The following is a 23,139-nucleotide window of genomic DNA, read 5'->3' as shown; positions in this document are numbered from 1 at the left end:
ACAATGATCACATATGGAACCATTACTTAAAATATCCATGTAACAAAAATAAGATAAATGTCAAAGAGGGTGATATGCCAACCTCCCGAGCTCAGGGCGCTGTCCAAGAGGGAGAAGGGGAGATGACTGGTAAGATGTAGCTGTGTCCCTGGGTTGCTTGCTTTCCTTCTCTTAACGGTTCCAGCAGAATCAAATGTGTTAAGAGCTAATGTCGATTTAGTCGGGGCAGCGTGGAGGTATATATTCGTCTGCGGACATACATTCTGCCTGTTGACACATCTACCTTAAAATTTTAAATGCTTTTACTTGTGATGTCTATTCAGCTACTGACATGGTTGGCCAAGCTCTCTAGGGCCCTCCAACACTTATTGATTGCACTTAAATACTGCTCCCTTTCCTCTGTCTCCCCCACACAGACTTTTTCTGTCTTAAAAACAAACTTTCATGGACTTCAGTGACAAAGAGCATGTACTACTCTTGTTTAATTTTGATTTGTTTAAATTTCACTTGCAGCAATCATGTCCAGAGGCTCACAGCCACCTCTCTTTCCAGCTGCAGGGGGAACCAATGCCCTCTGCTGGCCTCAGAGGACATTGCACTGATAGCACATTTATACACAGAGATACATACACATATACTTAAAAAATAAAATAATAGGTATTTTTGAAAAAAGAAATGAACATTTTAGAGGGCTGGTGTGAATTTTTACAAAAGCTGTTCCTGTTTTTGAAACTCTGTCACTGAATAAATGTTCCTGATAATGACTGTGAGCTCATAAAATACCTTAACTGCTTTTGGAATTCTAACAAGTAATATCATCTTGAAAGTGTTCTATTATTAAGATACTCTCTCCATACTTTTTTAAATGTCTCATCTCACATCTGAATGCATTCAAATTTCAAATGATTTTTAAAGCACTAGTTTATCTGTATTTAGATATAAATATTAGTTCCCAAGTTCAATTTGGAAATATTAGTTTAATCTAAACTTATTGGACCGGCTGTTTCCTGGTATAATACTTCCTTCTAGAAATCAAAATGTAGACAAACATTGGCAGCTTATCCAACCTAGCTCATGATGCCAAATATGCCTACAGGAAGAGGAGAGAAGATTCCTAAAATTGCTTACAGACTCTTTCCACCTTTTTCACGAGAGCTGTTTTGTTAGACCAGCAGCCCCTGTCTTCCCATACTTCTAGGGGTCTTAGTTGCTTTTCTATTGCTGGCAATGACTAAGGCAATTGCGATGGAATGAATAATTTATTTGCACCTTGTGATCTCAGAGCGTGAGTCCATGACCATCATGATGGGGAGCATGGCAGTAGGGAGGCCAGCATGGGCACAGAAGTGGAATCAATAAAAAATGAATTGATAGAACAAATGGAACTCAGAGAGTTAAAAACAGCACATTTTGGGAGCTGCAGAGACAGCTCTGTAGCCAAGAGCGCTTGCTGCTTTTACAGAGAACCTAAGTTTGGTCTCTAATACCAAGGTGAGGCAACTCCCTGTAGCTTCAGCTCCAATGGACTGACTCTGTAGACACATGCACACATGTGCACACTACCCCCACATATACACATCATTTAAATAATAATAAAAACAAATCTTTACAAATATCAGAGTTGGAAGTGAGCATGCACTGAGTGAACAGAAGAGCAAATTCAGCCCAACAGCCAAAAAGATAGATGGCCGTGAAAACAGGGTGCAAGAGACACTGACAAAAAAGAGAAGGAATTAAGGGAGTAACCAAGCAGACACAAAATGAAGATGGCCTGTATTGACAGCTTCAAGATGGAGGGTCACAGAAAACACACTTTAAAACAATAGCCAAATGCTCCCCAAATCTGCTTCAAGGTACGAACCAAGAAATTTACAACCACCAGTGCAAACAAACACAAGGAAAGCACACCACTGGTGGTAAAGCACTGGATTTCAGTAGGGGATGGGTGGCAGGACCTCCAGTCTTCTTAGGAAGGATGCTTAGTAAAGAGCAATAGGACAGCATCATTCAAGCCGCAGTGCGAGAACCAAACTGGAAGACACGTGAGCCTGAAATCCTGTGCTGCGTGATGCAGACACAGCCACGAGGAAGTCAGACAAGGCTGTTCTTAAACGGCAGAAGCCAGAAGACTTGAATGGCAGCTATAAGCTTCCTTGTGTGGGAAGCTCAGGGGTTTCTTTTAAAAGAAAAAAAAAGGGGGAAGTGGTTATTGCAGAAATTTGGGGCTGTAAGTGAAAAGGTCTTGTAGTAAGATAGCACCCCCCTTTGCCTTTCAGTGAAGGCACATGAAGTTCTAATATTCTGAGTGGCAGGATTGCTGTACGCAGATGAGAAAAGGCATGGGCCAGGGCACTAAGCCCACATTCAGAACAGCCAGAAGGCAAAGGCCACACCTGCGGGATGATGAGTCGCTTGGCACAGTCCACCTTTGGGCATTTTGTTGCCTGGCGTGTTAAGCACAAGTAAAACATTGCGAATATCTGATCGAAGAAGTGAGTGGCTTCATGTCCATTTCCATGTGTTCACTCCCCTCATGAGTTTTATATTGATTGCATAACAAGAACCTGAACACTTTGTGTCTAGGTCATTAACTGCAATTGTCTACTGCACAAGCTTTAGGACCCTTCTCCTGAGGCCACTGCAGTGACTCTGACACAGACTGAGAAGAACATACAAGGCTGCTGTGGAAGGTCCCCAGGAACACCGTCTTGGTTATTGGGCATTGGTAACCTGTTTCCAACAACAGGATGCAGACGTATAAGAGAAAACAACTGTTACAAGATGTGGTTGGATGGGGAGTGGCAACATTAAGCTCACCAAACTGATTTGTGCAATATAACTGTGAGACAGGACCAAACACAAGCTGAAGATCCAGCCAGGAAGTTGTTCCACTAGGTAGAATTTCAGAATGGTTTTTTTATGTAGAAAGAGAAAGAATATTCCATATTTGAGAGACAGCCAGATACACATTTCACTCATATGTGAATGTGCCCTTAAGAAATTGTCCTATACCTGGTGGCACTCAGAGGAAGGACAGCAGGTTACCCAGAAGAGACTTGATACCCTATGAGCATGTACAGGGGGAGGTAATCCCCCTCAGGAACAGTCATAGGGGAGGGGAATAAGGGGAAAATGGGAGGGAGGGAAGAATGGGAGGATACAAGGGATGGGATAACCATTGAGATGTAACAAGAATAAATTAATTTTAAAAATTAAAAAAAAAAAGAAATTGTCCTATATTCATTCCTCATGAACAGGATCCCAATGCTATCAGAATCCATTGATGTCTACACAAAAGACAGGCCATGCTAGCTTTAAGAACTTGTGTCTATGCCTTTATGGATGAGAGATTAATTCAAGAGAAAAACTAAAACTTACTGACCATCTTGTTTGCAACACAAAGCAGTTTCTCATGATACAGTCCCCAAAACTCTTGTTAAAATTTTTACGTGGAAAGATAGAGCAGAAATTGAGTGGCCAATGAGTCTATCTTGAGACTCATACCAAAAGAGGGAGTCCACCCTTGACACTGCTAATAATACTCTGCTATACTTGGAAACAGGAGCCTAGAATAACTGGCATCTCACACAACTGATGGAAACAGATGCAGAGACCCTCAGCCAAACATTAGACAAACCTTAGGGAAGCCTGCTGAGAGGAGGGAGGAAGGATTGTAGGAGTGAAAGAGGTCAAGGACAGCACAAGAAAACCTCCAATGTCAACTAACCTGAGCCCATAGGGGGCCAAAGAGACAGAACTGCCAACCAGGAAGCCTGCGTGGGACTGACCTAGGCCCTTTGCACATATGTAACAGTTGTGGAGCTTGGTGTTCTTATGGGACAACTAACAGCAGGAAGAGGGGCTGTCTCTGACTCTGTTGCCTGCCTTTGGGACCCTTCCCTCCTACTGGGTTGCCTCATCTAGCCTGACTAGGAGAAGATGTTCCTAGTCTTACTGTGCCTTGATATGCCAAGGCTGGTTGATATCCATGGGAGGCCTCCCCCTTTCTGAAGAGAAAGGAAGGAGTGGATGGGGGAGGGGTGGTGGGAAGGGCTGGGAGGAGTAAATGGAGGGAAAACTGTGTACAGGGTGAAGAATAAATAAACAACAAAAAATAAATACTGTATTATTATTAATATTATTCATGGGACTTTCAGAAACATATGCTGGCCATAGCTGTTCCTCACAGTAGCTCTTCAGTAGTAGTTGCTAGTCTCATTTGCTACATGAGAAAGTTGAGGCTTCAAAGGCCAAAAGCCCGCCTTCCAGATCAGATGGTTGGGGGTATAGGCAGGCTTTTAATCCATATCCGAATTTCTATTTTTACCACTTCGTTCTGTAGCTTCTTTGTTTTTCAAGTTTATTGTGAGTTCGTGCTAAAACAATTGGATGCAAGATGCTTGCTTTTAAACCAAATTTTCAAGTACAATGCATGTCACTTGAATCTTCATCATCCTTTAAAAAGAAACCCTGTCTTTTGTTGCTATTGCACTTTGGTATTAGGTGAGGGAAAGGTGCGCAGGGAATGGAAGAAAATGAAATTTTGTTCCTTCTTAAGTGGATGGTTGTTCTTCCACATAATTCATTCTACAGCCTTCTTCTTCTGTGTGCATGAATAATTGAATCCACAAGATTATTGGTGGCAGCTGCCATATGTCCTAGCATTACGCCTCCAAACATAATTACATCAATACAAAGGCTGTGCACCTTCTGAGTATGAATGAAGTGGGGGTGTGCCAAGCCAACAACACAGGATTTAGAGGGCTGGAGCAACAAAGAGAAGGCTGGAGATGATCCCATAGCTGTGTCTGTCAGGCAATCAGTGGAAGAGGAAACTCAAAGCTAGTGGTTGGTAACCATGTATAGCACATGGTTGATTGGAGGGGTATCTCTAAGCATGCTTAGTTCAGGTCAGGTTTCATATTTTACAAGTTCAGAAATTGGTAAATGGGAGTGTCTGCGGACAGAGGATTTGGTGTTTGAATGATCAAACTTTATTCTGGGTCCCTTTAGAAAAGGTGTTTGAATAAAAAAACAGCAATAGCTGTGAACACTAGACATTAGACAGTACAAGGCATGGTGTGCTGTTCACATGTTCAGCTAAGTGGCACGCCAGAGCCCTCTGCTCTGAGACTGCTCTCTCTCCTGCTGCCTGGATGAAGTGCTACTGTCTCTCCTCCACTGCTTTCTCCTTCTTCATCTATTCACTCTCCTGTTGATTTTAACCAAAAGATAGGAAATTCAAATAAAAATATTAATGCAACATGACTCTTGGGAGAGGATTATTTGTCCCAAAATAATCATTTTCTGTTAGTTGGAGAGAGTGTTCTTCCTAGCTTCCTTAGAGGACTTAACGCTTGCCTTAGATTTTTATCAGCCTATTACACACTTGCTCATTCTAGTGAGCTAATGCTCACTTAATTAAAGAGTATGGCTTCCCATGAGAAACAGGGTCATAAAGAACTCTGGACTCTTGAGAAGAAAAAAGCTAAATTAAAAGTGTAATGTCAGCCAGGCATGGCGGTGCACACCTGTAATCCCAGCACTCAGGAGGCAGAGGCAGAAAATTCTCTGTGAGTTTGAGGCCGGCCTGGTCTATAAAGATAATTACCAGGGCAACCAGGGATACACAGAGAAACCCTGTTTTTAAAAGAAATAAAGAAAGAGTAGTATCTTATCTTCACACCAACCAGCATAACTACTCTCAATGCACACACTTACACATAGGCACACATAAGCACGTGTGCGCACATGTGTGCACACATGCAAGGTTATGCAGACCTTGGAAACTTTGCATTGCTGGTAGGAATTAAAATGGTACAGCAACTTTGGAAAACTGTGTCATAGTTCTCAAAAGGGAACAAACCACATCAGCTGTTCTACTTCAAGTTTGAAACTTAACAGAATTGAAAGCAAACTATCTCAGTCATGACAGAATCTAGCTAGAGACAAAAAAGTAGAATAGTGCTTCCGGAAACTGGAGAAGAGATAACAGAGGATTGTTGATTTGCTAGGGTTTCAGATTTACATGATGAAAACGTTCTGGGTATTAATTTCGCAAGAATGTTAATAAATGTGCTTCTGGACAGTGTCTGCAAACGCAATTAACACTGGAGTGTATGTTAGTCTTTTTTACGGTTACAGTTGCTTTTGAAACATGGGCGTGGGTACAGCACTACATGTTTCTTGCATGTGCCTTGGCTCCCGTGGAGCCTGAGCAGATGTCTGAATGAATCTGAAAACAGGTGGCAGCTCATATATAAACCTGCCAACATGGGCAAGTAGAAACAAACATCCTGTTGGGTCATCATCAACATATTGTCAAGATGCTAGAGTGCTTCAGAGGGAATGGAAGAAAATAACTGCTCCGTGGGATAAGGAGACGTCTGCAATGAGGCCTTGCAGAGCATGAGGACCAGCTGTAAGCATGCTGGGGCCTAGGGAGGAAGGCTGACCCGAAGGATGTGATGACAGAGACTGCTTGCTGTTGAGGTGCCTCCTGCATCAAAAAGAGTGAACGAATTTTGTACATAGTGCAAAGTGTCATTGTGAGATCTTGAAAGGATCGGCTAGGCAGCCTCATACATTGTCTCTATTGGAGATTTGAATCTGTCACTATTTCTTTATCATAAACTAGGGGAACTAGTTTTTCATTGCTATAACAGGATATCCAAAACATGCTAATTTTATGAAGAAAAGGGGGAGTGCGTTGGCCACAGGTTTAGAGATTGGAGGGCATGGTGTCAACAATGGCTTCCCTACAGAGGACCTGATGGTTGACGTCACAGCCATATGTGAGATAGATCACATCAAGAAACAAGAAGCCCATGAGGGATGGAGGCTCCCACAATCCCATCTGATGGGCCCCCAACTTTTAAAGGTTTTACCTCCAAATACCAGGTGCTGTAGATCAGTGTTGGCATAGAAATATGCAAACGCAGTCTGGAGTAAGTCACAGTATGGTTTAGAAGGGATGCAATTCTGGCTGTGATATGAAATACTTTGCTTTTTGTGGGCACCTGCAGACACTTACTATTGAATTTCTGATGGAGCCAAACTAGGTCTAAGCTAAGAATAATGAGGCTTCTTAGCATTGAAGGGTGGGGCCTCTGAAGTTAAGACCTCCTGCTCAGATTAACCCCAAAGAATCCAGATTACCAGAAGAGCTTTTCATTCCTTGTGCTCTGTATAGAAATCTGCATCGTCCTCTAGGGCTACAAAAGCATTTTCAGGAAGTTTTAGGATTTTAAATAGAGTATAATATTCATCCTTTACTTTTCATACACTTGATTTTGCCTTTCATTGACATGAGCTAATTGTTCATGTTAATGTATCAACAGCTTCTTTTTATGTTTCCTTTTTCTTTGTATTAGTGTGTATGAATTGTAAACATTGATACAATACAGTATGACCTTTCTTTCCATGTTTTTTTTTTAATTTCAAATCTAATTTCAATGAAAACTTTATACTGAGCATGAGAAAAAAGACCTATAATGAAGCAAGTTTGTTATAGGAAATGCCAATTCAGTTTGCATCTGTGCAGCTGAAAAGAGTTGGATTTCCTTTTTGCGTTCTTTAAAACCCAAGCTTAGCAGTGCACTTGTGTTGCCCCCTCATTGTCATAGAAAACACAGCACTGGGCAGTCTTGCAAGAGGAAAATGTGTGGCGTTTGGTGATCTTACACCTGAATGGAACATGCTAGAATCAAAGGAAAGGACAAACGTTGGGCATGATGTTGCATGTGGGAGGCTGAGGCAGGAGGATTTCTGTGTTTTTCCAAGGCCAGTCCATGTAGGGAGTTTCAGGCCATCCAAGACTATATAGTGAAACCTGTTTTGAAACAAAGAAGGAAAAGGAAGAGGAGGAGGAGGTGGAGGAGAGGAAGGAAGGAAGGCTCAGTGGGTAAGATGACTGGCTGCTCTTGTAGAGGGCTCCATTTTGATATCCAGCTCCCACATGATGCCACACAACACTCTGTAACTTCAGTCCCAGATCTGATGCCCTTTTTTTTTTTACCTCCCTGGATACCAGACATGCATATAGTGCACAGACATACATGCAGGTAAAACATCTGTACACATAAAATAAGAAAATGTTTAAAAAGACTCAGCACAAACAATCCTAAGAGGTGGAGTTCACCCACATGGCAAAGTTTAATCATTTATTAGCATCCTTTAAAAAGAAAGGATTCGCTGCAAAACGAATTTCATAATATGTCACATTTTCGACACTTCCTAAGAAATCATATTTTGCACACTTTCCCATTATGTAATCAGGAACATAGTATAAATTAGCATTAAAAATAAATCATTTCAATTTTTTTCAAGACAGGGTTTCACTGTGTTATCTTGGCTGCCCTGGACTTGCTTTGTGGACCAGGCTGGCCAAACACCATAAAGTCCTCTTTCAAACTAAGTCATTAATTACCAAGCTTTGAAAAACTCCAATTGCCCATAAATGAAATTTGACAGAGACAAATTTCACAGAACTTCTACTATATATTTGGCTTTTATATCCTAGCTTTAGGACTCTGACCAAGTTCAATATTTGCTCCCTTAATATTGGCGTTCATGCCAAGTCTGACCTGAAAATGAAATATTCACTAATGGTGCTGGCCTCACTGGCATACTGTGTCACCTTTGGCATTTCAGTAATGTCATGAGTATGATAGGGTTGATTTTCAACGAAATACCTAAATTTTTTTTAAAAGTTGTATCAGGAGTTAGTGCAATCTTCATTTTGAGTCAACATGGAAATCCTGTGGCTAATGCTGGTATCAAATTTCCATACATGCTCCCATGTGACAAGGCTAGGACTTAAGAAACAAAAGCAAATCAGAAGAACCTACGTATTTCCAATCCTTAAAACTCCTTCCTTCTTTCCTTTCCTCCTACCTTCCTTTTTTTCATCTTCCCACCATCTTTAAAGTTTTGTTTTACATGTATGGGTGTTTTTGCTTCATGGAAATCCACGCAACACATGCATGCAGTAACTAACGAGGCCAAAAGAAGACATTGAATCCGGTGGAACTGGAGTTACGGATGGTTGTGAGCTGTTGTGTGGCTGCTAAGAATTGAACCTGGGTCCTCTCGAAGAGTAACCAGTGTTCCTAACTGCTGGCTTATCTCCCCAGCTTCCTTTATTTATTTATTTATTTATTTATTTATTAGCAGAAATGTTACCATCCTTTAGTCTCTACTCCTCCTGTAACTGTGATTCCTCAGTTCTTGGTGTACATGGCTCAGTTATATATGCTTGCACATAAGGCCTCATTTACATTACACATGTCCTCAAGGCAGGAAAACAAGCTATATTCGTTCCCTCTTCCAAAGAGGTTAAAAGTTTAACTGGCAGAGAAACAAGCCAAAAATCTACCAGTAACAAAAATTCAGATTGTGATACAAATAAGCCTGATGTGGAGTATAAGGAAAATACCGGCTGGGAGACACTGGGAAGCCCTGAGATCACCAAGGAGATAGAATGAGGCTCGGTAATATCAAGTCGTAAGATGGATTCTTTGATCTCCCTTTATCATCTCTGAGCCACTCCCCAGCCCAGCCTCTCAATCTGGCAAAACCCTAACAGCTCTTCAGGATTTCTCTTCTCTGTCCTACTATCTAACCTATGACTGTGCATGTATATTCTATGTCTCAGTGTATAGTATGCAGTTGTGTAGCTATTCCTGAATGTGCTAACCTGTCACCGTTGACTACAGCTACCCACATGTCTTTGTTTTTGAATAGGTTGTTTGGAATCAAATCTGTTATCCAAACGGACTGCTCCAGGACCTGGAAGATCATAGTAAACCCAGAGCTGTTCTGGTATCACCATGCCAACCCCATCCTTCTCCTGGTGATGTACTACACGCTGGCCACACTGATCCGCATCTGGCTACAAGAGCCTCTTGTAAGGATCTGGAAACCTTTTCTAATCTTATCTGCAAAGTACCTAGGGTCTCTGCCGAGACATGGCTGTCACTGCCAACTGTCTGCTACATACTTACTTCAGCAAAAACGGTAGTGCTTTTGCACAATTGGTGTAAGTCTGCACGTATTGAGTGAGTACAAATACTAACTGCACAGATCCCAACGCCCCATCACTAGCACCAGCATGTGCTGCTACAAATAACAGTCGGTAACAACAGTGCAAGATTGGCTTTTATTTGCCACTCACTAAGCCAGGAGGCAGTATGCTGGCTATTTTTGTATATCCTCATTTCCACCCATTAAGTAACTAAAAAAAAAAAAAAAAAAAAAAAAAATGAGTATTGTGCTTGTCTCACAGGTGAGGAGAAGGAAGCATGAAAGATAAGTGTCTGTCATTACAGACTTACTGAATGGTACAGATTGGGCTGAAGCCCAAGTTTGGCAGTGGCATTAGCCTTAGAAACTATACAGGCCTGTATTCCAGTGTTCTCTGACACCCTGGTCTCTAAGGATGGAAGCCATCATAGGAATTCAGCTCCCTCTGGTGCCCATGGCTTCCACTGTAAGGCACGGAGATTGGGGCATCCCCTTCGAGCACCATGGGACACTAGCATGTTCCCTATAAGAATTCTAACAAGGACGTGGCAGGGGGCATTGTTCATGCCCACGAAACCCAGGCTCTTTAGATTTGCTACAAGCCTTGGGCCTGGGAGCGGTTTTCACTTTTCTCTTTTCTGCTTTCATTCTCACTGAATGTGCTAGAAGCACATAGTACCAGGTTCAGGAAACATATCTTGGAGGTCAGTCAAGTGTGTAATGTACTAATTGAGGGACCAATATCAAGTAAGATTACAGTAGACAAAGCCCATACACATTAAAGCTATGCATTCTACAAGGGGGAAAAGCAACTCGCCCCAAAATAAATGCAATCCAAATTAAACAGTGTCAATGAAGTGGGATGAGGCACATGCCTTCTTCTATCCCTGGCAGAATCGCCACCTACAGAAAGAAATGAATGCATGACACTCTGCTCCCACATCACGCATGGAGGATAGCAGTAATTAAGACTAGGTAGGGCCTCAGATCTCATCCTTGTCAGCTCCGTTTGAGTGAATGTCTTCCAGCTGGGGCACAGATGATGGGTACAAAGTAACGCATTATTTTGTGAGGTCAAAAGAAATGAATCAGCCAGTGTTACATCTTTTACTTCCTTTAAAAAAAAAAAAAAAAAAAAAGCCCACTAATAGAAGCCTTTAAGATTTTTGTGTAAGCTTCCTCCACTAATACATAGGCATTTGTCTGCACATTTCATCAATCAAATTTTTACAAAACATTTAAGATGTATGAAGGGAACCACTTCTAAATAATGTCACGTACATTACAGAAACTAAGATCGTCAAAGCTAGTAAGAATTCCTAGAGTGCTTGGCTTTTCCCATGGCATCCAGGTAACAGTAGCTTGGTGACAGTCTAAGATTTCCCCAGGTTTCTCTGATACTCTGGTGTTAACACTATGGGCCGTCTCTGGGGCTGGGGAGGCAGAGAAATCTGGGAAGGCAATCTGAACTATAGGCTCTCAGGCAACAGTAGTATTCAAGCCAGTGTCTGCAGGGGCAAGTGGTACTTAGAACAAGTACCAAGCATTTCATTCTGTAATGTAAATGGGCCGAGGCAGAAAAGCTTCTTCTTGAGGCAACAATGTGAGGAGACAAAGGGCTGATCATACCATAGTTTCAGAAGCTCTGGCACATTCACTGAAGAATGCCAGCCTAGGAATGTGAGTGCTGAGGTGAAAGTCTATCAAACATGTAGGGGGAGGGGGAAGTAGAGGGGGAGAGCATACCAAGAGTTAAATATTAGAAGGGTGTTTGCTCCTCATCCCACAACAGGGTTACTTCCTGAAGACCCCATCATAACTTGAAAATACTCTGTAGTCAAGAATGCATTTATAATGCTCCTGTCCTGGTGGCGGTCATAGCCTATGATAACCTACTTTAAACATATCCAGAATACTCACCTTGCTGTTTCCAAAGCCACATATTGCAAGGACTACTTTATAGTCCTGATGAATATCATGTGACACTTATTATAATGCATTAAATGTTAAAAACGGGACATTTGTGTGAGTGTTCACCATTAACAGCCAGTCATTGTAAGCTAAAGCACCATTTGTACTGAATGCATTCTCACTCCCAACCATTGTGGGGTGAACCGTGACTAGGTTGGCTCATCATAAGTTGGGGCTAGGTATATGTGGCTGCTTCCTAGACTCTGGGAAGTAGGCTCCTTCCCTTGGGTGCTCTGCTGCACACTGGAGCCAAGATTGGGCAGTGAGCCCAGAGCCACACTTTCCACTCCAACCAGTTCCCTTTTTACGGGAACACCTTTGTTGGAAACACATCCTAGTCCACCCAGTGTGTTCTGTTCCTTGTTATTATGTGACAAGAGCTCCGGACGACTCGGTCTTTTTACTAAATGTCATCTTGCTGGGCATGGTGTCATGGTGACACATGTCTGTGATGCTGCCCTCCAGCACTCTGGAGGCTGAGTCAAGAGAATTGTGAATTCAAGGCCAGCCTGGCCTACATAGAAAAATTCTGGCTTAAAAAAAAATAGTTTTAATGAAAGATTCACCAGTGAGCGGCTTACACTGTTAACTGGGCACTCTTTTAGAAGTGCTTGCTCTTCTGGTGCAATTTAGAGTACATACGGAGAAGCCATGGGTACGTAACACCTGTAACGTGTGTAGAATCAGGCAACATTCCATGGTGGTCATATGAAGTACATGAGAAGAAGAATATTAATCAAACCCCATATCTGTGTCATACTGTAACTTCAAGCATGGGGCAAAGTGCCGTGGTTTGTGGATTTGCCCGGCAAAGCAGAGCTGCTCCCATGATTCTATGTTTCAGGTGCAGGATGAGAGGGCAAAGGAAGATGAGCACACCGTGGACTGCAGCTCCAATCAGAACACAGCAGAGAGAAGGCGGAGCCTGTGGTATGCAACCCAGTACCCAACAGATGAGAAAAAAGTAAGGCACAGAGCTAGAAAGCACAGTTCTCCGTTTAGTTCTTTACGGCTGTGTTTTGTTGTTGAGTGTGGGGTTTAATGCCAGTTGTCAGCTCACGCTGCTTCTGACTTATAGAAATAACTTGTTTTCTATGGCTACTTCCAGAACCCTCTGTCAGAGCCAAACTCAGGGCTTCTAAAGGAAGTACGTGCTCCCACCAGACCCCAGAAGAGAACAATTTCATATACCAATCCCTTTGACTGAAACCCTTAAAAATTAAATTGTGATTTTAAAGAATTAAAATATTTAAAACAAAAATTAGTAAATAAGTTGTTGGCATTGAGAGAGGACGGCTTCAGGGTGGACTGTGCCACAGCAGAATTGTTCACTGTGTTGAGTAGTTGATCATAGTAGTAACTCCATAACTGGCTAGGAAGGCCCAAGCACTGACTGTGTGTGTGTTTTGGTTTTTGGGGGGTGCTCTGGCAGGGGGAGTGTTGGCTCATATAACTTCTGTCACATGTATGTTATATGTAACATGTATGTATGTATGTATGTATGTATGTATGTATCACTATTTCCAGTCAGCTTGAATTCATTCTGGCTGGTGTTAACCAACTTAAGAGCCTGTTTTTAAAGCTATCAAGACAAATGTTCTTTTCCTGCATGGGGCCAGCAAGTCACACCCAGCATTTTAGAGAACAGAAGAGACTATGATACAGTCAACAACAGACAAGTTTCTTCAAGACACACAGCCCTGCTCTCAGTGTCACTGTCTTGTGCTGAGAAGGGCTGGGAAGTAGAGGGGCTACTGTGAGGAAGGACAGAATGGTGGGGCAGGTAGGATGCACCATAGGTTAATTGGGATGCCTTGTGGCACAGGTGTGGGGCACCATGGGATGGGCATCATGCCTGAGATACCTAAGGCATGTTTCCCTTTGTCTCCCCAGGTGTTATCTTGCCAATGTCATCAAATAACAGTGACAGGATTGTTTAAACATACACAAATTAAGTCCCGTGGAGCTTTATCGGTCCCAAGACCCTGTCAGTGAAGAAAAGGTTACAACGATTTCTGTTCAAATGTTGAAGATCTTTGCCTAATGGTTAAGAAGCCATGGTGCCCTAGTGCAAAACAAAGCTTAGATCCCAAACTTAGCAGTGATTGTGGACCCACCACCACCAATGCTGTGCATACACAGGAAATAAAATAAAGCCGGTTCCTCCTAAGAATACCCTTGATGAACCAGGATGAACAGGAGTCACACGTAACATGGTGATGGGTCACATGCTAGACAATGGTCCAATAAGGTTACAATGACCTCAGAAATTCTTACAGCCTGTGACATAGTATGACAGTATCACAGCACAAAGCATGGTTCAAATATGAAGGCCACACTGTTGAAATATCCCTAGTGCAGCCTAAGTGTGCAGTGTTCGCAGATTCCCCAACAGGCCCAGTCACATGCTTCGCCATCACCTCCACTTACGACTCCTTGCTGACTCCCTCAGAGCTGTACCTAGTTGTCCAAGCTCCATTCATAGCAAGTGCCCCCTGAAGGTGGATTGCTCTTACCTTTCGTGTCCTATTTTTGCAACGCCTTTTCTACTTTCAGATGTTTAAATGATCTTTGTGTTTCCACTGGGGACATAGTCTTGGGTGTGGGAGCATGCTATGACATTTGTCGTAAGAGGGATAAGCTATACCCTGCAGGCTGGGAGTGGGGCAGGCTGTACCTTTGATCTTAGCATCACACAAAAGTGAGATTGCCTAATGATGCAATCTTCGGAATGTGCTTAGTCATTAGGGCATGACTATGTTAGTTTTCTTAAATATTCACCTTGAATTACATTCCTTTTCAACATTCTGCATGGCAGAACAGGATATCTGAATAGCACTCCATAGACAAAGTCCTGATGAGAGGCACGGAGTGTCCTAAAGTCTCAGAGCTCACTGTGTCCACAAGAGTGTTTATAATCTCATGGTTTATGATCTCTTCTTGGTTTGCATACTAGACCATCAGAGCTGGGAACTGGCTCTGATGAAAGATGCCGTCCATTTCAATGGTCTGCTATGGTTTGCATGGGACTGACTTCTAACATACTAGCATGCGGCTAGTTAGAGGCTGGGTTTATGCGTAGAAAAGTGTACAGATGCAGATGTACTTTAAACTGCCTCTGGCTTACCAATTAACACGCTGTCCTGCCTTGCTTTTTGCAGCTTTTATCCATGACCCAAGATGACTACAAACCATCTGATGTTAGTATATCCTTAGAATTGTCATGTATGCTTATGTAAGTGACTTGAAAGTGACAAGTGGAGTTAGATCACTTGAGTATATTTGACTTATCTGTAAATTCCCTCTAATTTTTTTTTTTCAATTCTTTCTGCAGAAATTGTATCGGTTTTATTACACTAAAAAGACAACTCATGTGATACAAGACTGAATATAACATACAAATCACATTGATACTTTGAAAAAAAACCTTCTTGGGAGAGTTGTTCTCTTTGTGTGTATGCATGTGTGTGCATAGGAATAGGTGTGGTGCACCTTGTGTGTCGGTGCACACATGTGTGTAGGTGCATATGTGTGTGTAGGTAAATGTGCACATGTGTGTGAGAGAGAATATGGAAGCCAAAGGACAACCCTGGGGGCCATTCTTCAGGAGCTGTCCCCCCACTGTTTTTCAAGACCAGGTCTCTCACTAGCCTGGAACTTTCTTTAGTCTATGCTAGCTAGCCAGTGAGCCCGTCTCTGTCTCCCTAGCTCTGAGACTATGAGGGCATGGCACCATACCTAGCTTTCTTTGCCTATATAGTAGGAAACAAATTCAGGTTCCTGGTCTTAAAAAGCAAGCACCTTACTGACCACATTGACATTTCTAGCCCTATCAGTCTGTCTTTAAACATCTTTATTTGTGATTGTGCTAATTATCACACAAACAGGAAGGGTTGCCTGTATGTATGTATATGTTTATCTCAAATATGTAAAGCCATGGAGATGAGAGGAACAGAATGCCCAGGTGTTTGCACTTAATGTACTGCAACCCTGCAGTTGGGATGTCTCTCCCGAGACCTGGAGAGCATCTGCTTAGCCCTGTGGGGTCTGGATCGAGACCAGGGTAGATCCCGAAGGAAGGTACAGAGGACCTCACAGTCGGGTGGCTGGAAGGTGTGAGGTAGAGAGCAGACCTTGATCAGGAAGGCCTCCACAAGCCTTTGTCAGGAGTTTGTATTTACAGTGCGGACAGATGCTGTCACGTGGTTTATAGCAGGCGTGCAGAAAGATTGAGTATGCATTCTCCTGTCCCTAGCCTGTGGGGACCACATTTGGAGAGAGCATGGAGGTTCCACCTTGATAACAATATTTGGAGATTTATAAATGGTCCGGCCTGCAGTCAGCTTTTTGTCCCGGGTTATGCATGGAGTTTGGGAAGGAAGAGGAGTGCTGACTGAGAGGCCAGGCTGCAATCACTGCTGTCCCCTTTCCTGCTCCCCTGGCAGGGCCTGCTGGTGACCGTGAATGGCAACCCCGTGGACTACCACACCATCCACCCAAGTCTGCCCATAGAGAACGGCCCTGCCAAGACTGACCTGTACAGTACCCCCCAGTACCGGTGGGAGCCCTCAGAGGAGTCTTCAGGTAATGCCCCCAGTGAGGTGAGCAGCCTTGTGCTCCTCCTCTTCGTCATCCATGAAGTTGGTGCCACCTTCCTGTTGTCTTGTGTGCAGTTTGGTTCCTTACCCTCAAACAGCTTGTTTTTAAACAGAGATATTGCCGTCCGTGGTCAGTAAAAATAACCCCATTTCCTTCAAGCTTTAGTCCTAACTTATGCCAGCATGTTTGTATTTACATTCGAGTCTTGTTCACAAATAAGTGGCACAAGGAGGGCAAACTTTGAAAAACAAAAGGTGAGAAAAAATAATTTGAGCAGGCTAACTTTCGTATAACAGGTTCTTTCTGTGTAGCCCTGCCTGGCCTGTTAGGCCTCTATAGCAAGCCCCTTGCCTGTACCTCCCAAGTGCTGGGATTGCAACCATGAGTAACTTCACCTGGCAACATGTTAACTTTTTATAGCATTAAATCTATGTGTATGTATCCGTGCATATATATATGCATATGTGTGTGTGTGTGTGTTCACCTATCCTTCTACATGCTGGTTTTCCTATTAGTTAATATGAAAGCCAGTAGTTTTCTGGTTAATATTTTAAGATTTTTTTAAAAGAAGATACTTTTTTAAAAGTCCATTGAAGTTAAGAGAGGGCTGGGCAATTTCTCCACATCCCTGATGAGGGGAACTGTGTCATAAAATAGAGTACCTCAGAACATTGGCACAGGACCCAGTAACAGACATTTTAAAGATGAGGCGAGGAGAAGTGGAACAAATGTTGCCTGGGGTTGGGGGTGGGGAGGAGAGGAAGGAGAGAGTAGAGAAAACAGTTCTCCTCAAGCAACACTAGAGCAGTGGTAAGAGGCCATTTATAAAAGATTCTGCTGAGCAGGCTGCTTGGTGGCCTCAGATGCTTTCTCTGGTAGCCCTGAACAAGTGTCACTACATACTGAAACCTGGGTAGCAGAATATCTCTAAAGTCCTATTTTAAATTTTAAATATTTAAGAAGAAATTTTAAATCAAAACCATACAGTATTTAGTAAGGGAGAAACTTGGTGAGAGCCACAGTGTCCCAGGGAATATCAACTAGGTTCCAGGAACATGTGGCACATACTAGGAAGGACCACACAGGGGAGGGGCCAACCAGGCCTGTGAAGGCCCAGTCAGAGAAATGACTATAATCTATACCTTACACACACACACACACACACACACACACACACACACACATACACTGTACCAAGAGCTTAGCATGCTGGTAATTCTCAGGTCCATTTCATTTATCCTTTCATTACTGGGCATGTCCTTTCATTACTGGGCATGATTCATGAATTTTACCACAAGCCCCAGGCTAACCCAACTGTAATGTTGGAGAAATTAAAGATACTGGACATCTGCCCAAAAAGGCTAAGTGAACCTTGTGTCAAAGAACCTGTATAATCACTGATTTGTGGATGCTGTGCTCTTCCTCATGGGTGCTAACCCTCTTACTCCTTATTAATATGCATCATGGTCCTTTTCAGCCAGAAAATCAAAGGGAACATCTTACTGACATAGGTCAGTGTTCAGTACTATAGTCTCTCTGGGTCAGGCATCTGGGTGTGACAAGGCTGAGTCTTCTGGCTAGAAATCTAGTCAGGTTCTGGTCATTAATGGCTGAGGTTACCATCTGTTCTGAAGGCTTGCAGGGAGTCAGGGTGGGGGTGAATCCTCCTCTAATCAGACCGGGGAGCTGTTAGCTGACCTGAGACTCTTGCCAACTGATGGCCAGCCAGACACATCAGCTCCTGGCTACCGCAGGCTCTTCACTGGGAAGTCACAACATGGTAGCTGGCATCTCTCTGAAGCATGACAGTTGTTGGTTAAGAGGAGATGCCTGAGGTGGAAGCCACATTCCTTTTAAATTCAATCTGCCTGGGAATTTAGCTCAGGGATCCATATTTGCCTAGCTTACGTTGAACCCTAGGCCCACTGGCCAGCACCAAAACAAACAAACAAACATACAAAAAGAAAAAAAATCTCAAGACAAAACAGAAACAACAACAACAAAAAAAGACCAGACAAACAAACAAACAAAACCCCAAATTTTCTGAATCTGGGAATCCCATCTCTTCAAGAGGGTTCTATTCAAGGGCAAGGTAGACAACGTCATGAACTCGAGAGGACAGACTATTTGGAGCCCATCTTCTTGGGATCCCTCCACACTCTCTTAAGTGGAGATCTTCTTCTCAGCATTCCTCGGCCGTTATCCCCAGCAAGCAGAACTCACTGCCTCTGTCTGACTTCTGGAGGCTGTGTTAGTTGGAAGTGCTTCCTAGAACAGAAGACTGTGCCAAAACCCACACGTGGGACGTAGCGTGGAGGCTGCCATCGTAACACATGTCAACTACATGCATACTTAGTCATATAAGGTGTTTGTCGATCTAGAAAAGAAAGAGGAGGAAGAGGATGGGCGAGAAGGCTCAGAAGGGGAAGGGAGCCAGGAGGAGAAGAAGAGCGTGAGAATCCACGCCATGGTCGCCGTGTTCCAGTTCATCATGAAGCAGAGTTACATCTGCGCCCTTATCGCCATGATGGTGAGTACTGGCAGCGGCTGCCAGAGCACAGGCCCACTTCCGAGCCTCTCAGCCCGCCAGAGCCCAGGAGGTGCGCACACGCCCACTTCCCACTTCGGAGCCTCCCAGCCAGCGTAGGCACTGCAGTTTGGGAGTGGGATTGATGTCAGATAGCCTCAGCCGTCTCCAAAACACCTTTCAATGGGTCTTTTCACAAGGGGGTACAGGAGGATGAGAGAGTCCAGGACCAGGTAGCAGGGTTCCTGGAGGTGATGGTACCCATGAGCCTGACTGGCAGGTTGCTCTGCCAGCCAGGACTGAGATAATGCTTCCCAGCCTCTGAGAACTTAGTGGCAATGAGGAAAATGCATCATTTTCCTGAAAGATCAGACCACCAGTTTGTCCTTATAGGCTAGACGCTGAGGCTCGCCTTTCTTAACGTGCTCTCGTTGTTCAGTGTTCAAGATACCTAACATGCAGTTTCTTCATGCAAAATTTCTAATTTCGGTCATGGACTACCTGACCTGAATGCTTAATCTCAACTTCTGATTCTCTGAGTTCCCATGTCTCACCCAGCCACAGACCACACTCATCGTGACCAGAACTGACTGCCAACTCCAAATATTTGTTTTAATACTGCAAAGTAGTGTTTGGGGGCACTTTGACTCTTCCCTAAAGGAAGGACAAAGCCAGTGTCTCATTCGGTTCTCTTCCACTTCCTTTCTCCCTTCCCTCACCACAGGCTGGACTTCTCCATTATCCACCTCTGAGTCTTTCTTCGTCTAAATGCAGATGACTTTGAGCTCCCCAGAGTTGTACTGACTGCTGTCCTTTGTCCCCGTGCCTCTGCAGACATGGAGCATCAGCTACCACAGCTGGCTGACATTCGAGCATGTTGTACTGACTGCTGTCCTTTGTCCTGTGCCTCTGCAGGCATGGAGCATCACCTACCACAGCTGGCTGACTTTCGTGCTGTTGATCTGGTCGTGCACACTTTGGATGATCCGCAACCGGAGGAAGTACGCTATGATCAGCTCGCCTTTCATGGTTGTCTATGCAAACCTGCTGCTGGTTTTGCAGTACATATGGAGTTTTGACCTTGACGAAATTAAGAAGGTCCCCGGATTTCTAGAAAAGAAAGATCCAGGAGAACTGGCTTCAAAGGTAAACAAATGAGGAAACGGGAGAGGAAGGAAAGCGATAATGATCATAATCATAGCAAGCCAACTTTCATGAAAGCAGCCTCTGGATGGTTTTTGAAATCAAAACATCTCAGATCTAGAAATGCATTGACTGTTTAGACACCTCTTTGGACTCAGAACCGGGGACTGACCCCAAGGATCTCACCATTGTGTTACATCTCTGGTCTTTGCTCTGTTTTCTGTTACGTGACCGAGTCCTACCATTGCTGAGCTTGGGCTGAACTCACCTTGGAGCACAAGCAGGACTTGACTCTACAATCTTGTTTTAGCCTCCCAAGGAGCTGGGGTCAAAAGCTCACCAAGCCTGGCATAGAAAAGGCATATGACACCATGCTCTTAGTTTTGACTTAGAAATGATAGTCTTTCTACTCAAAACATTATAGAATGAATTTTTTTGTATGTTGAAATGTGGTAGTTATTAGATATGGTCTATGTAACTTAGTATTTCTTAAATAAGTTTATTAATCAATCCTTTATATTACTTCAAGTTCCTCCTGTATCAGTAATTAGATGTAGAAATAGGATTATACAATGGGAAACAGAAAATGCAACATAAAAAACAAAGAGTTGTTTTGACAGGTTAACAACTTATAAAAATCTACTTCTTTGCACATGCCATTACAGATAATAATTTACTGTGGACAATGCTTTTCCTAATTATGTTCAAAAACCATTTTTTAGCCTCAGAAATTATGACACTTACTTTTTATTTCTTCTGTTGTCCTACTTTTACCAGAGGCAAGGACTTGCAAATGGTTTGTTGCCCATGTATTTTCTTGAACCATTTTAATTTTGATTTCAGAAGATTAAACATCACAACTTGCTGTCTGTTCTATGCACCAAGTCCAAACATGCATTCTCTGCATGTTGTTGACATTAAAACAATAAAAAAATTGGTACATATATTGAATGATCCTTCAATTTTATTTTTCTTCACTAGATATATAGGAAACCACAGTCATATAACTTGAAAGGGCCTTTTTCTGGCAGCCACCATTTACGGATGTACGGGTGTCTGAGCATCCACAGTTCTGACGACTGGTGTATGAGTCTGATGCTCACAGGCAAAAGAGGTTGCTCTACAGAGAGACATGTGTACTGTGCTCCCCCACCACCACCACGGGGAGAAAGCACTTCAAATGCTTGCTGATCCCCCACCTCACTCACTCTTCTTTCAGATTCTCTTCACAATCACATTTTGGCTGCTCCTGAGGCAGCACCTCACAGAGCAAAAAGCCCTTCAGGAAAAGGAAGCACTCTTATCTGAAGTCAAAATTGGAAGTCAAGAACTTGAAGACAAGGGTAAGTGGTGGGGAGGGGGAGGGGGAGAGCCAGGGACTGGATGGTTGATGACTTGGTGGTTAAGAGCACAGGCTGCTCTTCTAGAGGACACAGGTTCATTTGGAGCACCATGTGGTTGCTCCCCACCATCTGTAACTCCGGCTCCAGGGAATCTGATGCCTCTCTGGCCTCTGCAGACAGAAGGTAACCTTTCAAGTACATACGTGAGCCCATAGGGAACTTAAGAAAATGTGTTGTTTAACTTTGAGTAAGGTGATTCCCAATTGAAGGCAACACTAAATATCAGAGAAATTTTCCCTAAAGACACACTTCTAGTGAGAATTGGAACCAATGAACTAACTCAAATCTTTTACATTTTAGTTCTTGGTTTTTTAAAAACTAGGAAAGACAAGAAGAAGGGCGGAAAGGGAAGAACGGAGGAGGGAGAGAGGGAGCAAGGGAAAGGTAGTGACTGATTAGCAGGTCTTTAGCTTTCATCTTTCTGGGTAGATAAATGGAAACTTGCTCTCAAATTCCATAGGCAGATTAATAAGTATGTCTGTTGTTCATAGAACAGATTAGATGGTATGAAAGAAGTTAAGTATGGGGACCCAGAGGTTTGTTATGGGGCTCGGTGGCTTAAAAGTGCATAGTTCTGATAGAGACAACGGGAGTTCAGTACCCATGTTAGCCAGCTCATAGTTGTCTGTCACTCCAGCTCCAGGGCATCTCCTGCCCTCTTCTGGCCTATGCCAGCATCTGCATTCATGCACACAATACCATCCTCTCTCTGTCACACACACAAATAAGTTTTAAAAAACAAAACGCTAAACCCTTTTTAAAAGAAGTTAGGTAACACCACGTGAAAAGGTAAGCAGCAGGGTAGAGGAGCTGGGCTTGCAACACTAATGCAGTAAATGGCAAGAAACCCAGCACACATCAGCGAATAATGTGTATTTAGTTCCTGTTAAGCTTAGCCATTGGTTCTTGTTTCAGCAACAATAGTCTATAAGACTTAAATCTTTCCCATCTGAGCTTGGATGTCCATTCAGCAGAGTGCTTTACTATTCAGGGTTAGCAAAGAATGGCTAATTTAGCCCAAACAGTGTAACCCCTATTTCAGTTTTACTCCCCTCACTCTTGGAATCCACAGGTTTCTTGAATAAATTATTCAAATTTAGGTAGCTTTGGGAAGACAATGTAGGTGACTGACAATACTTTAAACCCCCAGGTGCTCTGGGTTAAGGCTGCTAACATTAGTCTCCTTCTTATGCTGCGTGTGCTGTCTAGAGCCATGAAACAATTAGACCTGGAACTGCGTCATGGGTTGATTTTGACTATTGCTACACCTTTATCTTTATACTTTCTGACTCTCAATACTGAAAATGTAGAAAGTGCTACAGACATGTCAGCATCAAATATTTGTGCACATACTCCATATTAGGAAAGTTATAAAGACCATCAGCTAGTTGTCAGTGTTGCCTTATTTTATAGAGCCATCTAAAAACTATGTAATAACTTAGAAAACATATTCTTCCTGTCCACATAAGTCAC

The 23,139-nt window shown here is 43.1% G+C and overlaps 1 protein-coding gene across 3 annotated transcripts in view; it reads left to right on the top strand.

Moving 5' to 3' along the window:
- The window catches only part of Piezo2 (piezo type mechanosensitive ion channel component 2), a 360,353-nt gene that overhangs the window by 248,271 nt on the left and 88,943 nt on the right, over positions 1-23,139 (top strand). For all 3 annotated transcript variants that reach the window (XM_051163421.1, XM_051163420.1, XM_051163419.1), the window contains exons 8-14: positions 9,745-9,907; positions 12,839-12,958; positions 15,156-15,194; positions 16,440-16,578; positions 18,975-19,123; positions 20,036-20,266; positions 21,483-21,606. In XM_051163421.1, the coding sequence (XP_051019378.1) occupies positions 9,745-9,907; positions 12,839-12,958; positions 15,156-15,194; positions 16,440-16,578; positions 18,975-19,123; positions 20,036-20,266; positions 21,483-21,606 (965 nt within the window). The remainder of the gene's footprint in view (positions 1-9,744; positions 9,908-12,838; positions 12,959-15,155; positions 15,195-16,439; positions 16,579-18,974; positions 19,124-20,035; positions 20,267-21,482; positions 21,607-23,139) is intronic.

The sequence above is a fragment of the Acomys russatus genome, chromosome 20 (assembly GCF_903995435.1).
Source record: "Acomys russatus chromosome 20, mAcoRus1.1, whole genome shotgun sequence".
Classification (NCBI taxonomy): domain Eukaryota; kingdom Metazoa; phylum Chordata; class Mammalia; order Rodentia; family Muridae; genus Acomys; species Acomys russatus.
This window is presented reverse-complemented; position numbering and strand designations above follow the sequence as displayed.